The 24,138-nt window shown below is 40.4% G+C and overlaps 2 protein-coding genes across 2 annotated transcripts in view; one reads left to right on the top strand and one right to left on the bottom strand.

The window, feature by feature from the left end:
- The window catches only part of MCU (mitochondrial calcium uniporter), a 214,206-nt gene that overhangs the window by 10,297 nt on the left and 179,771 nt on the right, over positions 1–24,138 (top strand). The gene's annotated exons all lie outside the window — the stretch shown is intronic.
- Positions 18,140–18,652, bottom strand: LOC103216018 (small ribosomal subunit protein eS10-like). Its single transcript, XM_038009070.2, has one exon. It carries the CDS (start codon positions 18,635–18,637, stop codon positions 18,140–18,142), a length of 498 nt encoding a protein of 165 aa, XP_037864998.1. The 5' UTR covers positions 18,638–18,652.

Here is a 24,138-nt window from a genome sequence, read left to right as displayed (position 1 = left end):
TCTAAAGAAGGTTAAGCGGGAGCACTTAGGACCTACCTGTGAGAGCTGAGGAAGGCTTCACAGAAGAGGTCTTGCTTAAGAGGAAACATTTCGGGCCAGGCGTAGTGGCTCAGGCCTGTAATCCCAACACTTTGGGAGGCTGAGGCGAGTGGGTCGCCTGAGGTCAGGAGCTCAAGACCAGCCTGGCCAACATGGGGAAACCCCATCCCTACTAAAAAAATACAAAAATTAGCTGGGCGTGGTGGTGTGTGCCTGTAATCCCAGCTACTCAGGAGGCTGAGGCAGGAGAATCACTTGAACCTGGAGGCAGAGGTTGCAGTGAGCCGACATGGTGCCATTGCACTCCATCCTGGGCAACAAGAGTGAAACTGTCTCAAAAAAAGAACAAAAAAATAAAAAGCAAACATTTGGAAATATAATGTGACCGGAAAAGCATGGTCAGCATTCCGGGCAGCACCAATCTGACGTGACCTCATGAGCGAGTAAGATGTATTTGAGAAGCAGCCATTGGTTTGTTACAACTGGAGTATGGGCAAGAATAGCTGGAGATTAGGCTGGACAATAGTAGTTATGCCAATGATAGTATTTTTCAAGTATATCGTGTGCCAAGAATTTCATGTAGATTATCTCATTTAATTCTTGTGATACACTATGAGGTACTGTTTTTATCCTCATTTTATAGGTAGTGAAACTAAGTTACCTACTGAGTTAAATGATTTGCCCAGGGTCACAGCTGCTAAGTGATACACCGTAAATGACTTACCCATGATCACACAGCTAGCAGATGTCACACCTAGCATATAAACCCAAACAGTGGCTTCAGATCCTGTCTCTTAACCGCTGTTTCTATGATGAGGGATCAGACTATGAAGGGACTTCTGAAGAAATTGAAATTTTATTCTGTAGGTCAGTGTTTTTATGTTTTGTTTTTAACTCAACTCACAGTAGAAGTACATTTTACACTGTGGCCCAGTTATGTGTATGCATTGTACACACATAAAACTAAAGAAAAGTGTCTGGGCATGGTGGCTCACGCCTGTAATCCCAGTACTTGAGGAGGTGGAGGCAGGCAGATCACTTGAGGCCAGGAGTTTGAGACCAGACTGGGCAACATGGTGAAATCAACCTAATACAAAAATTAGCCTAGCATGGTGGCATACACCTGTAATCCCAGCTACTCCAGAGGCTGAGACATGAGAATTGCTTGAACCCAGGAGGCGAAGGCTGCAGTGAGCAGAAATCACTGCATTTCAGTCTGGGTGACAGCAAGACTCTGTCTCAAAAAAAACCAAAAAAACAAAAACCTAAAGAAAAGTTTCATGAAATAATATTTTTACTATGTATTTTATATAGTTTCTGTTCTGTTTTGTTAAAGTAATACTGGTTGAGACCTAAATTGATTTTACATCTTAAGCCACAGTTTGAAAAAATACTGCTTGCCCATAGGTGAGCCTCTGAAGAATTTCAAGTGGGAGAATCAGATGATCAGGTAGGTAATGCTGGCAGCAGTATGAAGGCCGGCTGGAAAGAATGGGATCAGAGAGGTAGAAGGACCAGTAAGGAGCGTCTCACTGAACCAAGGAAAAGATGCCTGGACTAGGACAGTAGCATTGTAGATAGAGAAAAGGAAATAGAGAGAAGAGAGATTTAGGAAGTAGAACTGATAGAACTTGGTGATTGAATGTAGACTATCACTACCAGTAGAAAGGCCATTCAATTCAAGATCTGTCTGACTTTATTACTCAGGCACTGAAACTTTATTTCTTGACCTTTGCTGAGTGTTCCTTTTTACAATCATGTTAAATATGCTTTTTTTCTATGCCTCTAATTTTGTATTTAAAACTGTGCTGACCTGCTACAATTTTAAGTTTTGACCTGATTTAAAATTTGTGATTTTAAAAAATTGTTTAATGAAATTAAAACTTTTCTAAAGACAAGATCTTCCTCTGTCACCCAGGCCAGAGTCCAGTGGCACCATTATAAATCACTGTAGCCTCGAACTCCTGAGCTGAAGGGATCCTCCTGCCCCAGCCTCCTGAGTATCTGGGACTACAGGCATGCACTGCCATGCTTGGATAATTTTTTTTTTTTTTTGAGATGGAATCTTGCTCTGTAGCCCAGGCTGGAGTGCAGTGGCGTGATCTCAACTCACTGCTACCTCTGCCTCCTGGGTTCTGGTTCAAGCAGTTCTCCTGCCTCAGCCTCCCCAGTAGCTGGAATTACATGGACATGCCACCATGCCCAGCTAATTTTTGTATTTTTAGTAGAGATGGGGTTTCACCATGTTGGCCAGGCTGATCTTGAACTCCTGACCTCATAATCTGCCCGCTTCAGCCTCCCAAAGTGCTGGGATTACAAGCATGAGCCTCCACACCCAGCCACCTGCATAATTTTAAAATTTTTTGTAGAGGTGAGGGTCTTGCTATGTTGCCCAGACTGGTCTCAAACTCCAGGCTTCTAGTGATCCTCCTGCCTTGGCCTCCCAAAGTGCTGGGATTATAGATGTGAGGCACTGTGCCTGGCCAAAACAAATTTTTGTAAAAAAATTTTACTTTAAGTTCTGGGATACATGTGCAGAATGTACAGATTTGTTACATAGGTATACATGTGTCATGCAAAAAATTTTTTTTATTTTAAAATTTATATATCAAAAATCAGATGCCTACCTTATTTTCATGTGCCTGCTTCCCCTACTCTGTTCCATAGAATTTGAATGATTTGCATAGCAGTATGAAAATATTTGTTGAAAGGACATATTCTGGGCTGGGCGCTGTGGCTCACGCCTGTAATCCCAGCACTTTGGGAGGCTGAGGTGGGTGGATCACTTGGGGTCAGGAGTTCAAGACCAGCCTGGACAACGTGGTGAAACCCTGTCTCTACTAAAAATACAAAAAAAAAAAAAAAAAAAAAAAAAAAGACTGGGTGCAGTGGCTCACGCCTGTAATCCCAGCACTTTGGGAGGCTGAGGCGGGCAGATCACCTGAGGTCAGGAGTTTGAGACCAGCTTGACCAACATGGAGAAACCCCATCCCAACTAAAAATACAAAAATTAGCTGGGTGTGGTTGCACATGCCTGTAATCCCAGCTACTAGGGAGGCTGAGGCAGGAGAATCATTTGAACCCAGAGGGGAAGGTTGCAGTGAGCTGAGATTGAGCCATTGCACTCCAGCCTGGACAATAAGAGCAAAACTCTGTCTCAAAAAAAAAAAATTAGGTGTGGGTGCACATACCTATAATCCCAGCTACTTGGGAGGCTGAGGCAGGAGTATCTCGCTTGAACCGGGAGGTGGAGGTTGCAGTGAGCTGAGATTGAGCCACTGCACTCCAGCCTGGGCAACAGAGCAAGACTCTCTCAAAAAAAAAAAAAAGGGTATATTCTGTTTATTATATTTCTCTGAAGCTTTGTGCTATAACTGAATTTTGTGTTTGTTAATTAGAAGAATACTTTTGAGTAATTTTCTTTGACTTTATTATCTTTAATTTTTCATTTCTATAATATATAAGTTGATAAAGAGCTTTCTAATGGCCTTAACTTGTTTTGATCTCTTTTAGGGACTATTGAGCATTGTATGATGGTCTTATCTTTTTTTTTTTTTTTTTTTTTTTAAAGTAGCCATTACTAAGCATGAAACCTTTTCGTAGTAAAATTGTACCAGCCTTCCCCTCCACATTAGAAATACAGATATATGAGATTCCTACTGCTTCTGCTGCTCCAGTGACTCAGAAGGTATAAAAATATATAATTGAAAACATTACTTGGAGTGATTATAGCATTTTGATTGACTAGGTATCTTACTAGATTGCTTTAGACAACACACATTCTTTGGTTTTCTAGTTATTACAGTACAAAAGTTTAGGTATTTATTTCTTTGATAACTATGAAAGTTTTTAGAGATGTTGCAATATCTCTCTTTTTTTTTTTTTTTTTGAGACAGAGTCTTGCTCTGTCACCAGGCTGGAGTGCAGTGGCGCGATCTCAGCTCACTGCAACCTCTGCCTACTGGTTTCTAGCGATTCTCTTTCTCAGCCTCCCAAGTAGCTGGTGACTACAGGTGTGTGCCACCACATCCAGCTAATTTTTGTACTTTTAGTAGAGGCAGGGTTTCACCGTGTTGGCCAGAATGGTCTCCATCTCTTGATCTCGTGATCTGCCCGCCTTGGCCTCCCAAAGTGCTGGGATTATAGGCATGAGCCACCGCGCCTGGTCTTTTTTTTTTTTTAAGACAGAGTCTTGCTCTGTCGTCCAGGCTGGAGTTCAGTGGCACAATCTCAGCTCACTGAAACCTCCACCTCCTGGGTTCAAGCGATTCTCCTGCCTCAGCCTCCTGAGTAGCTGGGACTACAAGCACGTGCCACCATGCCCGGCTAATTTTTGTATTTTTAGTAGAGGTGGGGTTTTACCACATTGACCAGGCTGGTCTTGAACTCCTGACCTCACGTGATCCATCTGCTTCAGCCTCCCAAAGTGCTGGGATTATAGGTGTGAGCCACCGCACCTGGCCGGACTACCATATCTTCTCTATCGGAAGAGAGATTATATTTGTAATGCTATTGGTGAGCCTTTTGAAATCTTTTTTTTTTTTTTTTTGAGACAGAGTCTTGCCGTGTCGCCCATGCTGGAGGGCAGTGGTTGAGTCTCGGCTCACTGCAACCTCTGCCTCCCGATTTCTAGCTCAGCCTCCCGAGTAGCTGGGATTATAGGCGCACACCACCACGCCTGGCTAATTTTTGCATTTTTAGTAGAGGTGGGGTTTCACCTTTTTGGCCAGGCTGGTTTTGTACTCCTGACCTCAAGTACTCCACCCGCCTCGGCTTCCCAAAGTCTGAGATTACAGGCATGAGCCACCGCACCTGACTCGCCTTTTGAAATCTTATGGGAGCCAAGGATTGCTGTAACATCACAAAATATTTTTATTATTAGTTTTCTGAGATAGTTAAATAAATGAAGAGGTGGTCGTAGTGAGTGGGGTGTGTGTGTGTGTGTGTGTGTGTGTGTGTGTGTGTGTGTGTGTATTTCCCACCAAAACAAAAGTAATTGAAGAGAATTTGGTGCCAAGTGGTATAATAGGAACTGGGTCTGTTCCTCTTTGTTCTGTTAACTTGTTATTTGTTCTTGGACAAGTGACTTAACCCCTTTGGTCTTAATATTTTTGTCAGTTAAATAAGGATGCTTGATTAGGTGAACCTAAAGGGCTTTTAATTTTTATTTTATTTATTTTTCTAAGGTGGGGGGTCTCACTATGTTGTCCAGACTGGTCTTGAACTCCTGGGCTAAAGTGATCCTCCTGCCTCAGCTTCTTCAGTAGCTGTGACTACAGGCACGCACCACCATGTTCAGTTAAAAAAAAAACCTTAAAATTATAAAACATGTTGTATTTTTATACAGTACTTTACAGTTAATTATGTTATTTCATTAGATGGCTTGTGTAAAATCATAAACTCAGGTATCACATATTTGCTTATTCTCACAAGGGCCAAGAGCTTGAAATGAAGAAAAACAGCCTTCAAGTTCCTCTTTAGGACAGTTTTCATAATTATTTCTGACATCTTCATGAACAATTTACCTTGTATTCCCCTTAAACAGTTCATTATGCCTGTAGTCTCATCTTTCACCTTTGTTTTCTTTTCTCTAATCCAAATTGCCGAAGGGAGTGGAGGAAGAGGTGAAGATGTGGAAAGCCCAGAGAGTTGGAGAGTTGAGAGAAGGAAGAAAGCAGTTAAGGTCAGAGTACTGAAGTAAGATGGGACTGTACTAGTAATTTATTAATTCTGAGTTGTACCTTGCCCAGCCTGAAGCAGAAAATGTTTTCAGAAAATGTTTTATTTTGTAGTAACACTGTAGGAATCCTAGGTGTGAAATCCTTAAGTGATTAGTTGCCTGCAGGAGTCAATAGGCATAGTAACCCTTAAATTCTTCCAGCTCTGTGAACTGAGCCTAGTGTAGTATCAGTCACATAGACATTCAGTCCATGTTGGGTGAATGAGAGTCAAATAGTCCTAGAAACTATTTCCTAAATCCTTCAACCCTGTGGGTAACACAGCTGTAGATCATCTTGTTCTCTGTGCCCAGATACTACAGTGATGGGAATTATGGGAATGTCAAGATAGAATGACTTCTCTTTGATTCATGAAGCAGCTAATACTCTTAAAACAGTTCCGATTGTGCTGAACAAGCAGGACTAAATAAAATGCTAAGTAAAAATAGTAATGAAGGAAGATTGTAGAGCTATTATGTTAAAAGTAATTTGAGGCCAGGCTCAGTGTCTCACACTTGTAATCCCAGCACTTTGGGAGACTGAGGCAGGAGGATCGCTTGAGCCTAGGCTATGGTAAATGTCGATTGCACCACTGTACTCCAGCCTGGGTGATACAGTGAAATGCCCTATCTCTAAAAAAAAAAAAAAAATTTGAGAAATTGATACAGTGGCATCTACCTGGCATGATTGGTGGGAGTGTGGGCCATGCTGGACACTGCAGAAGAGAGAAAGGAACTATTTAAAAGAGGTGCTGCCAACTGTAGATTCTTTCTGTATATATATATTTCCAAAGAAGGCAGATTTTTGGAAGTGTTTATTTTGGAACTAATCTTGTGTATTTCCATTCTGTCCCCACTGTATCCTGTATTTTGTACTGCCAGAATTCTGATAGCTGCCATGAAGCAGGGCTGTGGCAAGTGGCCAAGTGTGATAAAAAACTATTTTTCATTTTAAAACAGAAAATACAGATGTCAGAATACTTTAAAGAAGTACTTAAAGATAGAGTAGAATGGAAGAAGTAGTAAAAACCTAATGAGAAGATTGAAGGTTTTCCACTTGCTTTGGATGCAATTACATTTTTTGTAAACAGAAGAATACCAGGTTATATCTGTCTTGATCTGTTAGTTTCTCTCTCTTTCCCCCTTTTTCCTCATCTGTGAGTGCTGGTGCTAGACACTTGCTGAATAGACAGGAAAAATTGATTTTCTGGTTTTTTTTTCTTTTTTGAGAGGGCCCGTAGGGTATACTTTGTGTGAATATCTGCCTAGATATAGATATAGATGTTAATAGTTTGGTTTTGTTTATTGTTTTAAACCCAAAGAAAATGAAATCTTGTTTTCTTTTTATTTTCAGCTGTGACTTAAACGTTAAAAATGCTGTCTAAGCACAGTTGAGATAGTAAAACAGAATTTTAGTGTAACATATTACAGAATTTTGGAATATTCATTTACTTAATGGAGAGCTGAACTCCAGTCGGTGCTTTCTTTAAGTTTAATATCTCATCTTGCATTGGTGTTTGATTCAGAATGAATTTGAGTTCTTAGTGTGGCCAACTGCCACAAAGTTGGGTGAACTTTGAATATATAATGGCTTTCTGTTTTGTTTTGTTTTGTTTTGGAGACGAAGTCTCGCTCTGTCACCCAGGGTGGAGTGCAGTGGTGCGATCTCAGGTCATTGCTACCTCTACCTTCCGGGTTCAAGCAATTCTCCTGCCTCAGCCTCCCAAGTAGCTGGGACTACAGGCACGCGCCACCACGCCTGGCTAATTTTTTGTATTTTTTAGTAGAGGTGGGGTTTCACCATGTTGGCCAGGATGGTCTCGATCTCCTGACCTCATGATCTGCCCCCCTCAGCCTCCCAAAGTGCTGAGATTACAGGTGTGAACTACAGCGCCCGGCTAATGGCTTTCTTTTTTTTTTTTTTTTTTTTTTTTTTTTTTTTTGAGACGGAGTCTCACTCTGTCGCCCAGGCTGGAGTGCAGTGGCCGGATCTCAGCTCACTGCAAGCTCCGCCTCCCGGGTTCACGCCATTCTCCAGCCTCAGCCTCCCGAGTAGCTGGGACTACAGGCGCCCGCCACCTCGCCCGGCTAGTTTTTTGTATTTCTTAGTAGAGACAGGGTTTCACCGTGTTAGCCAGGATGGTCTCGATCTCCTGACCTCGTGATCCACCCGTCTCGGCCTCCCAAAGTGCTGGGATTACAGGCTTGAGCCACCGCGCCCGGCCATGGCTTTCTTTTTAATGATTTCTAGAGCTTTTAACATGAAAAAGTAGAAAATGAAAGGAAACTATAATAGATTTCTTGCCTAAAATGGGTATTCTGTGTAAGATGAAAAGTAGAGACAAGCCAAGACCCTGAGTTATGGATCCAAAGGTCACATCACAGCCAGTATTAGAAAGTCATAACACTAGTGGAAGAAAAGGCAGAAGGTAAACTGATGGGAATGCTGTCAAAGGAGCTCGCTTGGAAAGGCCATTCCATCACCTGAGGGTTTTTTTTTTTTCTTTTTTGGTGGAGGTGGGGTGGTCGTTTATAAGGAAGTTACATTATGTTCAATCAGACGTACAAGGACAAAAATCTTTTATTTTTAAATTATGAAGTGTGTCATGTCTATAAAAAGAAGTAGAATAATATAATGTACAACCTTTAGCATGAGAAATTGAATATTATGATTATAATTGCTGCCCCCAAGTACCCTTCCATAGACCTTTCTCCCAAAAGTAACATTCTCTTAAATTTGGTGTTTACCATCCCATGAGTGTCTTTATCCTTTTGCGCTCGTTCTCACGCTCTCTCTCTCTCTCTCTCTCTCTCTCTATATATATATATATATGTGTGTGTGTGTGTGTGTGTATAATCCCATCTTTTCGGGAGGCTGAGGCAGGATAATTGCTTGAACCTGGGAGGCAGAGGTTTCAGTGAGCTGAGATCATGCCATTGCGCTCCACCTGGGCAACAAGAGCAAAACTGTCTCAAAAAAAAAAAATAAATAAAATATTACATTGTATGTATCCTTCTGCATATCTTTTTTGTTTTTTGTTTTGGAATGGAGTCTCCCTCTGTCACCCAGGCTGGAGTGCAGTGGTGCGATCTCAACTCACTGTGATCTCCACTTCCTGGGTTCAAGTGATTCTCCTGCCTTAGCCTCCTGAGTATCTGGGACTATAGGCACGCACCACCACACACAGCTAATTTTTGTATTTTCAGTAGACACGGAGTTTCGCCATGTTGGCCAGGCTAGTCTTGAACTCCTGACCTCAAGTGATCTGGCTGCCTCTGCCTTCCAAAGTGCTGCAATTACAGGCATGAGCCACTATGCCTGGCCTTTTTTTTTTTTTTTTTCTCTTAATACTTAAAAAAAAAAAATTAGGCCAGCACAGTGGCTCATACTTGTGATACCAGCACTTTGGGAGGCTGAGGTGGGAGGATTACTTGAGGCCAGTAGTTTGAGGTTACAATGAACTATAATTGGGCCATTGCACTCTAGCCTGGGGATAGAGCAAGACTGTGTTTCTTTTCTTTTTTTTTTTTTGAGACGGAGTCTCACTGTGTCGCCCAGGCTGGAGTGCAGTGGCGCAGTCTCCGCTCACTGCAAGCTCCACCTCCCGGGTTCTTGCCATTCCCCTGCCTCAACCTCCCGAGTAGCTGGGACTACAGGCGCCTACCACCATTCTGGCTAATTTTCTGTATTTTTTAGTAGAGACGGGGTTTCACCTTGTTAGCCAGGATGGTCTCTATCTCCTGACCTCGTGATCCGCCCGCCTCGGCCTCCCAAAGTGTTGGGATTACAGGCGTGAGCCACCGCGCCTGGCCCAAGACTGTGTTTCTTAAAAAAAACACACAAAAAGCAAGAAAAACCTTATTTAGTTGATACATGTGGTTCTGGTTCATTCATTTTTAACTACTTTGGCATTTCTGTCTCTATTTCATATATTTAAACCTCTGTTGACTGACAGACTTTTTGCTGAATATTCTGGGGGACAGGAAAGAGGAATTTATTATGTCATTTTTAAAGTTAGACTAGGAATGCTGTTTTGACTTTCCAAAAAGCCAGTTTTCCTTTTTTGGTGTGTAATGTCCTCGTTTATCATATTCCTGGGAAAATCCTTTGTACTTCCTGAGAGAAGGCAGAGAAGAAGAATGTTTTATTACACAGATGAACATGTCTTGTACAAAATGCAGAGCAGCATCTGCCACGATACAGTGAACTCATGGGGAATTGAGCTGCTGCAACAAAAGCCTGGGTTACTAAAATTCTCAGATGTTTCAAGTGCAGAAAAGCTGTGGGTGGAAATTTGTTGGCATTAATTCATTGTTTCTTTTCTGTGTGTTTGGAATTGTCTGCAATTTGGGTACTATCTGCTTTATTTTGTAAAAGGAGGTGCGCCTTTTATGGTAAAAAGGCTGTTCTTGAATTGTGTCGTGGTTTTATGGGGCAAGCAAAAGAAAAATAAGGTCTAGAAATGAGGGGGCATACTTTTTGAGACAGGTAGTTGGTGTGAAATAAATATTTGTTTTAATAATAAATCTGTATGTATTAGTCAATGTATATTCTTACTTTGAAGTTGTTGTTTTAAAAAGAGAATCTCTGATAAAATTTTTTATCTTCTCAATTTCATGCTGTTGTCTTTCATTTCCAACATTCTTGATAATGGTTTGAGCATTTTTGCAGAGTACACAAGGCAGAGCTTCATTCAGGTTGTCCCTCCGAATGATTTGCTATAGTGCATCAACAAGAAATGCTGAGGCAGCAAGGGAAACACTAATAAATTGGGTGGTTTCCAGGGACTATAGCTAAGGCAAGCAGACACAAGCCAAAATTAAAATGTTAGTTAGGCACCCAGGATATAAGTCTGGCCAGATATGCTATTAACAGTGAATCTTCCATTCTCATTAAATTATTTGAGATCTGTACAATTTGAAGATTGTTACAAATGGTGACCAATTTTAAGCATATTTTAGTTAGGGGTGGTACAATAGTCTTTTGGCTAAAAATTAGAATGAAAAAATACTTTTGCCCCTGATAGATTCCAGTGCCTCAGGAATGATTAGAACTTAGTTGCCTATTTGTTTCTTCCATGGTTCTGAAGGGAAAGAGTGCTGGATGGACCTCCAGTAATGGAAGAGTTTTTTCTTTTTTCTTTTTTTCTTTTTTTTGAGACGAAGTCTCGCTCTTGTTCCCCAGGCTGGAGTGCAGTGGCGTGATCTCGGCTCACCGCAACCTCCGCCTCCCAAGTTCAAGGGATTCTCCTGCCTCAGTCTCCCGAGTAGCTGGGATTACAGATGCCTGCCACCAGGCCCGGCTAATTTTAGTATTTTTAGTAGAGATGGGATTTCACTGTGTTGGCCAGGCTGGTCTTGAACGCTTGACGTCAACTCAGGTGATCTGCCTGCCTTGTTAGTGCTGGTTTTCTTGCTAATTACACAAATTATACTTCTGTAATAATTTTCACAAATTATTTTACCTGTGAAAAGTATAGGTATGGGGAGAGGAGATAGTGGTATGTGAAAGGGCCTTTTATATTTTTCTTGTTTTGGAATGATTTCCAATCATTTTCAAACAGAACCCCTACCAAAGAGTTGTGTGACTTGGCAAATGAACCAGAATTTTTTAAAATTTAGTGCTCCAAGGTTTCTAAAGTTTGTAAACTTGTTTCTGAAACTAGGAAAGCCTGAAACTAGTGGATAGCCTAAGACTTTTTTAATTTAAAAAATATTTCTTGTTTCTTCATTATTTGTTAGTGTTCTGTCAGTTTTTTATATTCCGGAAGCACAGAGACGGGGTGAAAATTTTTTTCCTCTTCCTTCATTTTTTTTTTTTTTTGTGTGTGTGTATGTGTGTGTGGTGTTGGAGTGTCGCTCTGTCGCCCAGGCTGGAGTGCAATGGCACGACCTTGGCTCACTGCAACCTCCGCCTCCCGGGTTTAAGTAGTTCTTCTACCTCAGCCTCCCGAGTAGCTGGGTTTACAGGTGCGCTCCACTACACCTGGCTAATTTTTGTATTTTTAGTAGTGATGGGGTTTCACCATGTTGGCCAGGCTGGTCTCTTTGGCCAGGCTGGTCTCGAACTCCTGACCTCGTGATTCACCCACCGCGGCCTCCCAAGTGCTGGGATTAGAGGCATGAGCTACCACGCATGGCCAATTTTTTTCTTCTTTAATCTAAAAATATTTATAAAAGAATTGGTTTACGAGCTGTTACTTCAGTCCCCCCCGACCACCTCAGCGTTTTTTAGAGTTGGGGTCTTGCTTGTTGCCCAGGCCCAGGCTGGCCTTGAACTCTTGGGTTCAAGCAGTCCTCCTGCCTTGGCCTTTTGAATAGTTGGGACTATAGGCACACACCAACACAGCCAGCTAACTCCCAATTTTTATATTTGTTGAGCTTATGTGATTATCAAATATTTATTATTATTATTATTTTTGAGACAGAGTTTTGCTCCTGTTGCACGCCCAGGCTGGAGTGCAATGGCATGATCTTGGCTCACCGCAAACTCTACCTCCCGGGTTCAAGCAATTCTCCTTCCTCAGCCTCTCGAGTGGCTGGGATTACAGGCATGCACCACCATGCCCTGCAAATTTTGTATTTTTAGTAGAGACGGGGTTTCTCCATGTTGGTTAGGCTGGTCTTGAACTCCAAATCTCAGGTGATCCACCCCCCTTGGCCTCCCAAAGTGCTGGGATTACAGGTGTGAGCCACTGCGCCCTACCCAAATATGTAATACTTTATTTCTGAAAAAAGTATTTCAGAGTTTCTTACAGTCAATCTGGATTTTTCTAGGTTACAAGTCATTTTTTTAAAAAGTGCTCTCTTGTCCTAAGGGTCACTGTAATAACTAGTGGCTAAGAATGACTTAAACAAGGTCTTTTCAGACTTTCTTTCTTCTTTGGCATTATATGCTGAGGTACCCACATTAGCAGGCTCAAGAGGGCCTTTACCTTTGACATTTACTTTACTTTTTTCTATTCTTTTAGGTCTTTCACTACCATTCCTACAGTGATCAGTGATTGGCAAGATATCGTTTCCACCTCACTCTCCATGTACCATGCCAGTGACATCTTAGCTGCTAGAGTGTGGAGCTGGCCTGTGGGAGTCAAGTAAGTGCCTTTTTTACTATTTGGCATGGTTTTTGCTTACTTTGCAAAGCCATGTGGAGGAGCTTCTTAAGATTAGTTTTTAAAAAGGCACTTGCTTGATCCTTGTGGGCTGGCTCTTTGCTCCAGCCTGCTATTGAACACTTGGTAGCTAACATGGGGATGAGTTTAGTGAGGTGACTGTTGCACAATAGAATATTTTTACTATGGTACACCCTAAGGGATAATAGATCTGATCTTAGCCTGATTAGACCATATTGGTAAACAACCCCAATAAATCAGAACTGTGCTACCTCAAACAGTTACTCTGGCCTCTTGGAAATTTAATAGGTTATGGATGACCAAGGCTCTGCTGGTGTAAACCAACTAGATTGCATGGAAACAGGGCAGCTCTCCTAGGAAAGCCAGTTACCTTGGCATTTATCTTAATTAATTTGGCTTAATATATGGAAGAAGTAATGGTTGAGGTTAATCGGGTATGGGTTTCTATGTTTATCATTAAAGTTGCTAAAACCTGGTATCTTACTTTTGCAGGTCATCTTGTAAATTTTGCCTATATAAATTAACACATCCCCTGTATGTCATAACAACCATGTAAGGGAGAGTGTTTTCCTGCTCTGTCTTAGGTTTTGGTGATGTGACCTGTTCACGCAGGGGAAACTTGAACATTTGCAGGTATGTGAAAATCATGATTCATAAACATTTTTTCCCTGCAAGCAGAACAGTTTATTTTGGTGTGAACTCATGTGGTTTTATGAAATCTGTATTGCCAGTTGATTTTTCTGCCCCCTGTTACTGTAGAACAGGCCTTGACAAACTGTAGCATAAATGGTTGCTTGATTTTGTAAACAAAGTTTTATTGCAACACAGACATATACATTTGTTTACAGATTGTCTGTGGTTGCCCTGGCACTATAAGGACAGAGTTTAGTTGTTACAACGGAGACTATATCGTCCATAAAGCCTGAAGTGTTTATTATTTGGCCCTTTAAGAAAAAGTTTGCCAACTGCTACTATAGGTGAACCAAACTTCAAATTGTATTTAGAAATAAGCTTGCCAGAACCACAATTGTTCTCAAATAGGCTTCTAAAGAGAAAACCAGGAAAGCCAAGACCTGTGCCATAATGCTGACTGACAAGTAAATATTTGCAGTATGTATAGTGGTATGATTGATTACTAATACAAGGTTACTGAAATGGAAAGCTATAATGGCAGTCCAGCTTCTTTGTCTTGTCTTTTCTTTCATTCATTTATTCTTTCTCTTTCACACTGACTCTCGTTTCTCTTTCTCTTTTGCTTTCTCACTGGGTATAGGCATTCATTCAGTGGCAGGATGTTACTATTATTATTGGATTCTCTAAAGGTTTTATAGGCTGGGCATGGTAACTCACATGTGTAATCTGAACACTTTGGGAGGCTGAGGTGTGAGGATCGCTGGAGGCCAGGAGTGCCTGACCAGCTTGGGCAATATAGTGAGGCCCCATTTAAAACAAAAAATTAGTTGGGCATGGTGTAGCATGCCCCTGTAGTTATGGCTACTTGGGAGGCTGAGGTGAAAGGATCGCTTGAGCCAGGAAATTTGAGGCTGCAGTGAGCTGTGATCACGCCATTGTACTCCAGCCTGGATGACAGAGCAAGACCCTGTTCCTTGAAAGAAAGAAAGGACCTCCAGATTCATGGAATAATTATTACAGTTAAAATACCAGTCAGGGTAATAGAAATTGAGGACCAGAGTTATTCAAGGATCACAGCAAATCAGTGTTCTACTACTGAAACCAGAGGGTAGGTCTCCTGCTTCCTTTCCTAGGGTTCCTTTTGCTAGGTCTCACACCATATTAGGGGATGCTTGTTTTCCCTACTAGTTGAAAGGTGCACAGTCTATTTCCTTTCTCTCTCTCTCTCTCTTTTTTTTTTTGGCCCCTGAAGTAAAAGCAAAGACTCAATGATTTAAACCACAAAGATATGGTTGTTAGAGTATCGGTCTTACTTGGAATTTGGATGCTTTTATTGTTTGAAGATAACTAGGGGATTGTTTCTTTTTTTGTGACAGAGTCTCGCTCTCTCGCCCAGGCTGGAGTGCAATGGCACGATCTCGGCTCACTGCAACCTCTGCCTCCCGAGTTCAAGCAATTCTCCTACCTCAGCTTCCTGAGTAGCTGGGATTATAGGCACCCACCACCACGCCTGGTTAATTTTTGTAGAGACAGGGTTTCACCACTTTGGCCAGGCTGGTCTCAAACTCCTGACCTCAGGTGATCCGCCTGCCTTGGGCTCCCAACGTGCTGGGATTATAGGTGTGAGCCACCGTGCCCGGCCGGGATTGCTTCTTAATGAGTCACTAAGTGCTTATAGTATATACTCAGAAAGGTTGGCTTAGATGGAATAAAAAAAGAAGTTAGAGCCTTGTTCATAATTTTGAAGCTAGGAGCAACACTAAAATTGGCATAGATAGAATGCTTTCCTCATATATCTATGTATCTAAGACCATAGATAGAAAGTATATTTGTGTATGTGTATGTGGGTATGTGTGTCTAACAGCTTTAAAAGTGCATCTGGATTGCATTTTGAAAGGAGTTTAGCAGGTGTGTTGCAATCTGCAGATTATGTTGCAGAGTTTTAATTGGACTTTAAAAAAATTTTTGAACAATTTTAGATTTACAAAAAAATGGGAAAGATCAGACACAGAATTCCCATATATCCCTCACCTTCTTCTGTTATTAACATTTTACATTACTTTGGTACATTTGTTACAATTAATGAACCAATCTTGATACATTATTATTAACTAAAGTCCATACTATATTCAGATTCTCTTAGTTTTTGCCTATATTCTTTTTCTGTTCTTGGATTAAAGGAATTTTTATTAGCATGTTCATTGAAATAGGAGACCTTTATATGATCACGTGAAGGTTAGGCTAGTTCTGAAGTCCCTTTCAGTTTCCAAGAGTCTATTTAAATGAGTACAACAGGCAAAGTTCGGACTCGTAAAGTTTATATTCTCCTGTTACATGTTGGGGAAAAAAATTGTTACTTTATCTTATTGATAGTAATGGCTCATTAGTTGTTTCTAAATTTTAGCATCATCGGCCGGGCGCGGTGGCTCAAGCCTGTAATCCCAGCACTTTGGGAGGCCGAGGCGGGCGGATCACGAGGTCAGAAGATCGAGACCATCCTGGCTAACACGGTGAAACCCCGTCTCTACTAAAACTACAAAAAAACTAGCCGGGCGAGGTGGCGGGCGCCTGTAGTCCCAGCTACTCAGGAGGCTGAGACTGGAGAATGGTATGAACCCGGGAGGCGGAGCTTGCAGTGAGCTGAGATCCGGCCACTGCACTCCAGCCTGGGCGACAGAGCGAGACTCCGTCTCAAAAAAAAAAAAAAAAAAAAAAAAAAAAAAAATTTTAGCATCATCAGTTTCAGAATGGGCAAGATGGATTTGGTTACTTCTCTTATTAAGTGTCATATGCTAAATTGCTGGTGAAAATATTCTAAAGTAAATTGCCTCCTTTGGGAATGATGTGGATCAACTATCCTACGTCAATAAGTTTTTTCCCCACTGAAAGAAATTTTGGAGTCCATACCTTCTGATGAATCTATTAATCATTCATATTTCCCCATGAAGATTTAAAATAGTTTTTCCTTAAAAGTTCATTAGTTATTTACAAAAGTTGAACACATGCATGCCCTATGACTCAGCAGTTCCATTTCTAGATTTATACAAAACACAATTATATGTCTATATTCACCAAAAGACATGGACAGAAATGTTCACGGCAGGACTAATAGTCCAAACTGGAATTTTCCAAGTGCCCGTCAGCAGTAGAATAAGTATATAATTTGTGATATAACCACATAATGAGTATTAAACGGTGATCAGAATGAACAGGTTACAACTACATATAAAAATGCATGGTTCTCACAAATAACATGATGAACGAAAGAAGCCAGACACTAACAGTGCATGATTCCATTTATATAAGTTCAAAAGCAGGTGAAACTAATCAATAGTGTCAGAAGTCAGGAGATTGATTACCCTTGTTGGGGGTTTGGGGAAAGTGACAGAGGATATGAAGGGGGCTCCTGGAGTGCTAGTAATATTCTGTCTCTTGGTTTAGGCATTGGTTACATGGGTGGGTTCATTTTGTGAAAAATTATCAAGTTTATACTTTTTCATTTGCATGTTATTCAGAAAGTATATACAAAAAGTATTAAAAGTATTAGCAATTCTGGAAAAAACACAACATTTCACTGTTAACATTTACAGGATATACAGAGAACCAGTTGAACAAATGAACCTTTTATCTTAGAATATATGCTGTCAGAATTATAGCATTATCAAGATACCATGATGTTACTGGAACCTTTACAGTCTTATTTGTATTATAAGAAGAATAAAGTAGCTGATGTTAATGGTCTCTTTTTATTGTAACCAGGTTTTTGAGATGCCCCAAAGGAGGACATCTTTTCTTTTTGGTCTGTTTTGAGTCACCAAGTCAAAATGTTCATCTGTTCTTTCACTACAGTAAAGAATGTTCAGTGAAATAGTTGTGCCTTTGGAATATTCGTGTGTTCGTGAGTGCTGGTATGTGTTCCTTCCCACTGATTGTTACATCAGCGAGTGAGCTGCAGTCTTGGTTGTGTGTGTATTTTACATGTTCTTTTGGCTTTTAAGGTATCACTTAACATAACCAGAATGTAGAATCTTCTTCCCAAACAAAGCCCTTTTTGTGACTTTTCTTATAAAATTTTTGGTTTTTCCAGTGACTTGAAGATAAATCACCTCAAGCATTTATCCTTTGTATTTCAAACAATACAATTATGTTCTTTTAGTTATTTTAAAATGTACAATTAAATTATTATTGACTATAGTCACCCTGTTGTGCTATCAAATTCTAGGTCTTATTCATTCTTTTAATTATTGTACCCATTAACCATTGCCACTTCGCAATCATTTTTATTGATTGGTTAGTTGGTTGATTGAGATGGGAGTCTTGCCGTGTTACACAGGCTGGTCTTGAGCTCCTGGCCTCAAGTGACCCTCCCACTTCAGCCTCCTGAGTAGCTGGGACTGACTACAGGTGCAAAATACTACGCCTATCTAATTAAAATTTTTTTTTTGGAGAGACGAGGTCTCACTAGGTTGCCCAGCTGGTCTTGCACTCCTAGCCTCAAGCAATCCTCCCACTTTGGCCTGGGTTTACAGGCATGAGTCACTGTGCCTGGCCAGTAATTTTTTTTTTTTAAGGTTTTTTGGCTGTAAGTTTATTCAATGCAAAAGAATCTTCTCCAATTTTACTGAGGTGACTGACCACGTCCACGACTGAATCCGCCTCTAAACTGGAATTCGGTTGCTGACCCAGCCCCAGCCTTGGCTTTCTTGTCGGCACCAGATGGCACAGCACTCCGTCTGTAGGTATCTCTGTCAGCTTCCCCTCTTGTGAGTCTCGCAGGTCGCTCACCCTCCAGACCTTTAGGCCTAGGCCTGCCAGTCTCTGGACGGCTACGGCGTAGGGTGGCAGGCACAATCTCTGGGGGCAGATGAAGGTAATCACGGAGATACTGGATACCCTCATTGGTAAGGTACCAGTAGAAATGTCTCCAGGCAAACTGTTCCTTCACGTAGCCCCGGGACTTGAGAGACTGCATGGCCTTCATGACATGAAGGTTGGGCACATTCTTGTCTGCCAGCTCCGGGTGCTTAGGCATGTGGACATCCTTCTTGGCCACCATGACTCCCTCCTTAAAAAGGAGTTCATAAATGGCAATCTGGTTCTTCGTAGGCATCAACATCTTGGCGGCTGCAGGGTCCGGAGCTGGGGCTGGAAAAGGCCAGTAATGGTTTTGCTAACCAGTGACTGCTTACTAACTTTCAGGTAGTGTGACATACCATACGTATATGATTTTATTTCATATATTCTGTGCACCAGTCCTATAAAGTAGGTACTATAATTTCTACTGCTGAAGAAATAAAGACAGGAAGGTCCTATGTAACTTGCCCAAGCTAGTAAGTGATGAAATTAGGAATTCAGGTATATGTCTCCATAGTTCCCAATTGTAACCTCTGTCTCCCTACGCTCCTGAATGCCATGAGTAGATTACTCCTTAATCACCAAGTGCATTCCCACCTCTGTCTTAGCCCTTTCACTTTGCAGATCCACTGCCTATTAGGCCCTTACTTGTTCCGTTTGTTCATTTCTCATCATCTCACTCTATCCATCCTTCAAGGCACAGCTCAAGTCCCATCTGTTCAGTGATTTCTTCCTCCTCCTCTCCAATTTATAGAATACTCCTTCGCCCTGCCACACATTTTATACTTTCATTGTGTTGAATCTATCTTTTTATATATGGATGCTTTAGTTTAAACTTCAGATTGTAACCTCCTTGAGGAAGGGGCTTGGATTACAGATTTTACTTGTGTTCTCTGCAGTGTCTTATAATAGATGTTCAATACATGTATATGTTGATCAGTTGGAATGATAATAGAACCCTTAATAACTGAAGATATGTAACGTGCATCTAAGACTCCTGGTTATTTGAGCTTCTTGAAGTACTTTATACATCCAACTAACAGTCTTAATTCAGAACCAGGAATGACATGTTTAGGTTAGAGTTAGATATTGATTTCTAGATAGGAGGCTTAGTAATTGTTGCTACCTACTGATGCAAATCAGAATAGTTCTTTGTATCCAGAGCCTGAACAAAAGAGCCAGTGGTGAGACAGTGAGTTGATTACTTCTCATTGTTTCACCACTGGCTCTTTGGTTCAGGTTAACAATGTATCTCACCTAGATTATATTAACAACTTTCTAATTAGTCTCCCTGCTTTTGTTCTTTCTTACCTGTGGTCATAACTCAGCAGTGGGAATGATGACGTCAGGCAGAAGGGAACTTATCCAGTAGCTTCTGATCTCACTCAGTAAAAGACAAGAGTTCTTCAAGGGGCCTACAGGTAGTGACGATAAATTGGCTCTCTGGAGGGGGAAAAGGTTCTGATTTGTAGCATTTGCCTGTTTTACTGGTAAAATTACTCCCACTCTGGCTGATTCAAAGTTCTAGAATGTACAGCAATCTGCTCTCCAGCCAGTATTGGCTTGAGCACATCACTGTTGATTTGGCTGCCTGTCTGACTCCCATCTGCTGCCACTTTCCCTCTTGCCCACTCCATTTTGTGATACTGACCTCCTTGCTATTCCTCAAACATGCTGAACATGCACCTGCCTCATAGGATTTTTGCATTGCAGTTTTCTATCATTAGAATGCTTTTCTTCTGAATATATGCAGGTTTTCTTATTTCTTATCCCTCTCAAGTCTCTGCTCAAATCTTATGTTCTCAGTAAGGTCTTCCATGATCTCCCTACATGAAATTTTTGTTTTATTGGTTGTTCTGAGATGATTTTAATATACACTACAGTGTTTTTGTACTCGTCTAGTGCCTTGCTGTAGTGATGCATTACAGCTATTTCTAGGCAGTGTCATCTGTGGGTGGGGATAATGGTTATATTTGTTGTTGAAACTTAAAAAGAATCATTTCATTTTGTTTGAAACAAAAATATCTGTGATACATATAAACAAATCAGTTTGGGCCTCTTATTGGTAATTGCAACTTGAATTACTATCCACTTAAGCTCCTTATGGGGAATACAACAATATTTATGGTTAAGTGTACATTTGGTAGTATATTGTTCTCACAGTAACATCATTGTGGGTTTGAAGATCTGTGCTAAGTTATGACACAATGGAATTTATACACTTTATTTAAAGATAAATTGGGTTTATAAGGAATTCTTGGTATAAATATTAAAATGTATCAATTAGTATAACATACTGATTTATTATAATTAAAAAAAGGTGTGGGCATCTGAATCCCAGCTATTCGGGAGGCTGAGGCAGGAGAATCACTTGAACCTGGGAGGCGGAGATTGCAGTGAGGAGAGATTGCGCCTTTGCACTCCAGCATGGGCAACAAGAGCGAAACTCCATCAAAAAAAAAAAAAAAAGGGTATATGACTTCTTATGAACTAGGTGCCACTTTTTCCCCTTAACCTCAGCTGTTTTTTTTCTTTTCTATTTTACCAAGGAACTTTAACCTTCCGCTTGACTTAATCTAGGCGTAGCCGACATTATAATGAGGTAACAAGATTGAGTTGTAGTTATTGCCACTTTTTTCTTTCTTTTTTTTTTTTTAACATTTAACTATTTTTACAAGCAAAATTCTAGTGTAACCAGAGTTGAAAACATGATAGCTATAATTACTTTTTAAAAATTAATTTTTCAAGATTAATTTCGATAACCCATTTTTGGGGGGAGTTTGATTTATAAATCAAAGAAGAGAGTAGCTTGCACTGAAAGTTGCTGCTTCTTCCTGTTAGATGATTAAGAAATAGAGACAAAGTCCGTTTCTTTTTTTTATGAGACCTTTTGTTACTTTCTTGGGTGACATTTTAACTAAAATTTGCATTATTTCTTTTCTCAAGACTATTGAACATGGGAGAAAAAGTCTCTTTTTCTTATTAAAGCTTAATTTCCTTTGTTCTGTTACTGTTATGTTTAGAAAATGTTTATTTTTGGCCAGGTGCGGTGGCTCATGCCTGTAATCCCAGCACTTTGGGAGGCCGAGGCAGGCAGATCACGAGGTCAGGATTGATCAAGACCATCCTGGCTAACATGGTGAAACCCCATCTCTACTAAAGATACAAAAGATTAGTCAGTTGTGGTGGCGGGCGCCTGTAGTCCCAGCAACTCGGGAGGCTGAGGCAGGAGAATGGTGTGAACCTGGGAGGCGGAGTTTGCAGTGAGCCAAGATTGGGCCAGTGTACTCCAGCCTGGTTGACAGAGTGAGATTCCATCTTAAAAAAAAGAAAATGTTTATTTTCTAGTCTTTTTTTTGCAGTTGAGTTTTTAAAAATTACCAAATTTGTCAGAACAGAGATTAAATTAATAAACTTAGTTTTCTGTTCATATATATGATGCTATGATTCTTATTTTTTCTAACATATTCAGAATCATTCATTTTTAAAAAAATTCTGTTTTAAAAGTACTAAATATTTTATCATAGAAAATTGAGATGTACAGAAAAATGGAAGAAAGAAGTGCTACTCAGAGACAACCATTGTTAACATTTTTATGTATTTCCTTCTAGACATTTTTTAATGGAATTCATCTTGCTTTGATAAAAGAATAGGTCATCTTTATATACAACATAAAACCGTATAACTTACCATTGAAGATGACTCAAGGAAGAAAAAAACCCATGTAACTATATTTTGCTTTTTTTGCTCAGCATTATACAAAATATTTAACAGACTTGTCATACATATTTAATGGCAGCATAATATTCCAGAGTGGCTCTATCAGTATTTGTTCTTGCAACCTGCTTTTGCTAGCACATTTGAGAATTTTAAAGGTAAACATTCTTTCCTCATTTTCACCTGATGACTTTTGTAGTTTGTTGCTCTGCAAATAGATTAGGTTACCTCCCTGACTGTGTTCTTCTACACTCACAGGTAACAGCCACAAATTGTAATAATGCTATTCAGAACATCCTTAGAAGTTCATCTGTTTCAGATGGTATCTTCGAGAACTTTTAACACAAACTGTCAGATTCTTCTAAGGTCACTGGAAAGCCCATCCTTTTGTCTCTAGATTTGCTCATCAAGAATGTTAAGAAATAGTTTATGATTCTTTAATATAGAAGATATAGTATACTTTTAAAAAATCAATTCCCTGTTACACATGTATGTTGTTTCCAGTCTTTTACAGTTATTTGCATTGCTATGGTGAATAACCTTGTGCATTCATCATTGCTTGTGTATGAGTTTATAGAATGTATTCCTTAAAGTAGAATGTATTAGAATTACTATCTGCTTACGTCTTTGCCAACACAATGTGGTACTAAACTTTCTGACTGGTGAAAAAATGGTATCTCAATGAAGCTTTAATATGTTTTTCTTGTATAAGTGAAATTGAGCATCTTTTAAAAGTACTGTCTTTCCCTTTGCTGTGAACTAAAACTCATGTTCCTTAACTCTTGTAGAGATGTTGGTTTTTTCTTTGTAATTTGTGGGAGTTCTTTGTATATTAGGGAAACTAATCCTTTGTAATTTTAGCTGCATTTCTACCCCCACCCCCCGCCCAAGTTTGTCACTTTTTAACATTTTAAGTCCCTTAAGTCTGAATCTGGACATTCAACTCTTAGGCACATTTAAAGGGCTGTGTTACATATGAAAGTAGGGAACTACCTGTAAATGTTGCCAAGTAAACACGGTACTAGTCTTGAAGATATTTGAAGACAACTATGTGGATGAAGGTTAAATTAGATTCATTCTTTTTCTTTATGGAGAAGCAAATTACAGCTCAGCATATGGAAGAATTTTCTCTCATTAGATCAGCTTCAAAATGGAATGGAAATCCTTTGGAATAGATGGATTATTTGTATTCGATTTTTTTATTGGAAAGGAGATGCCAACCTTTTTCCCAGTTCATTGCACAAAATAAGCACTTAGTGTTGAATAAGTGAATCTTTGGGGGCATCTGGATGGTTGGATTAGCTGGTTTTTAATAACTTTCATACTGTGTTTCTTTTTTATTTTTTTGAAACAAGGTCTCATGTGGTCATCCAGGCTATAGTGCAGTGGTGTGAGCATGGCTTACTCTCCTGAGCCTTGACTTCCTGGGTGTAGGGAATCCTCCCACCTCGGCCTCTCCAAGTAGCTGGGTCTACATACACACACCACCACACCTGGCCAATTTTTTTTTTTCTTTTGAGATGGAGTTTCACTCTGTCGCCCAGCTGGAGTGCAGTGGTGCGATCTTGGCTCACTGCAAGCTCCACCTCCTGGGTTCACACCATTCTCCTATCTCAGCCTCCCGAGTAGCTGGGACTACAGGCGCCCGCCACCACGTCCGGCTAATTTTTTGTCTTTTTTAGTAGAAATGGGGTTTCACTGTGTTATCCAGGATGGTTGCAATATCCTGACATCGTGATCCACCTGCCTTGGCCTCCACAGTGCTGGGATTACAGGCGTGAGCCACTGCGCCTGCCCCACACCTGGCTAATTTAAAAACTTTTTTATAGAGATGGAGTCCTACTACGTTGCCTAAGCTGGTCTCTAACTCCTGATCTTAAGTAATCCTCCCACCTGGGCCTCTGAAAGTGTTGGGATTACAGTTGTGAGCCATTGTGCCTGGCTAATACTATTTTCGTTTAAAAAATATTTTAAATGAAATGTAAGCCAGGGGCGGTGGCTCACGCCTGTAATCCCAACACTTTGGGAGGCTGAGGTGGGTGGATC

Source organism: Chlorocebus sabaeus, chromosome 9, assembly GCF_047675955.1.
Source record: "Chlorocebus sabaeus isolate Y175 chromosome 9, mChlSab1.0.hap1, whole genome shotgun sequence".
NCBI lineage: Eukaryota > Metazoa > Chordata > Mammalia > Primates > Cercopithecidae > Chlorocebus > Chlorocebus sabaeus.
Note: the sequence above shows the minus strand (reverse complement) of the source record. Positions and strands in the feature narration are given on the sequence as shown.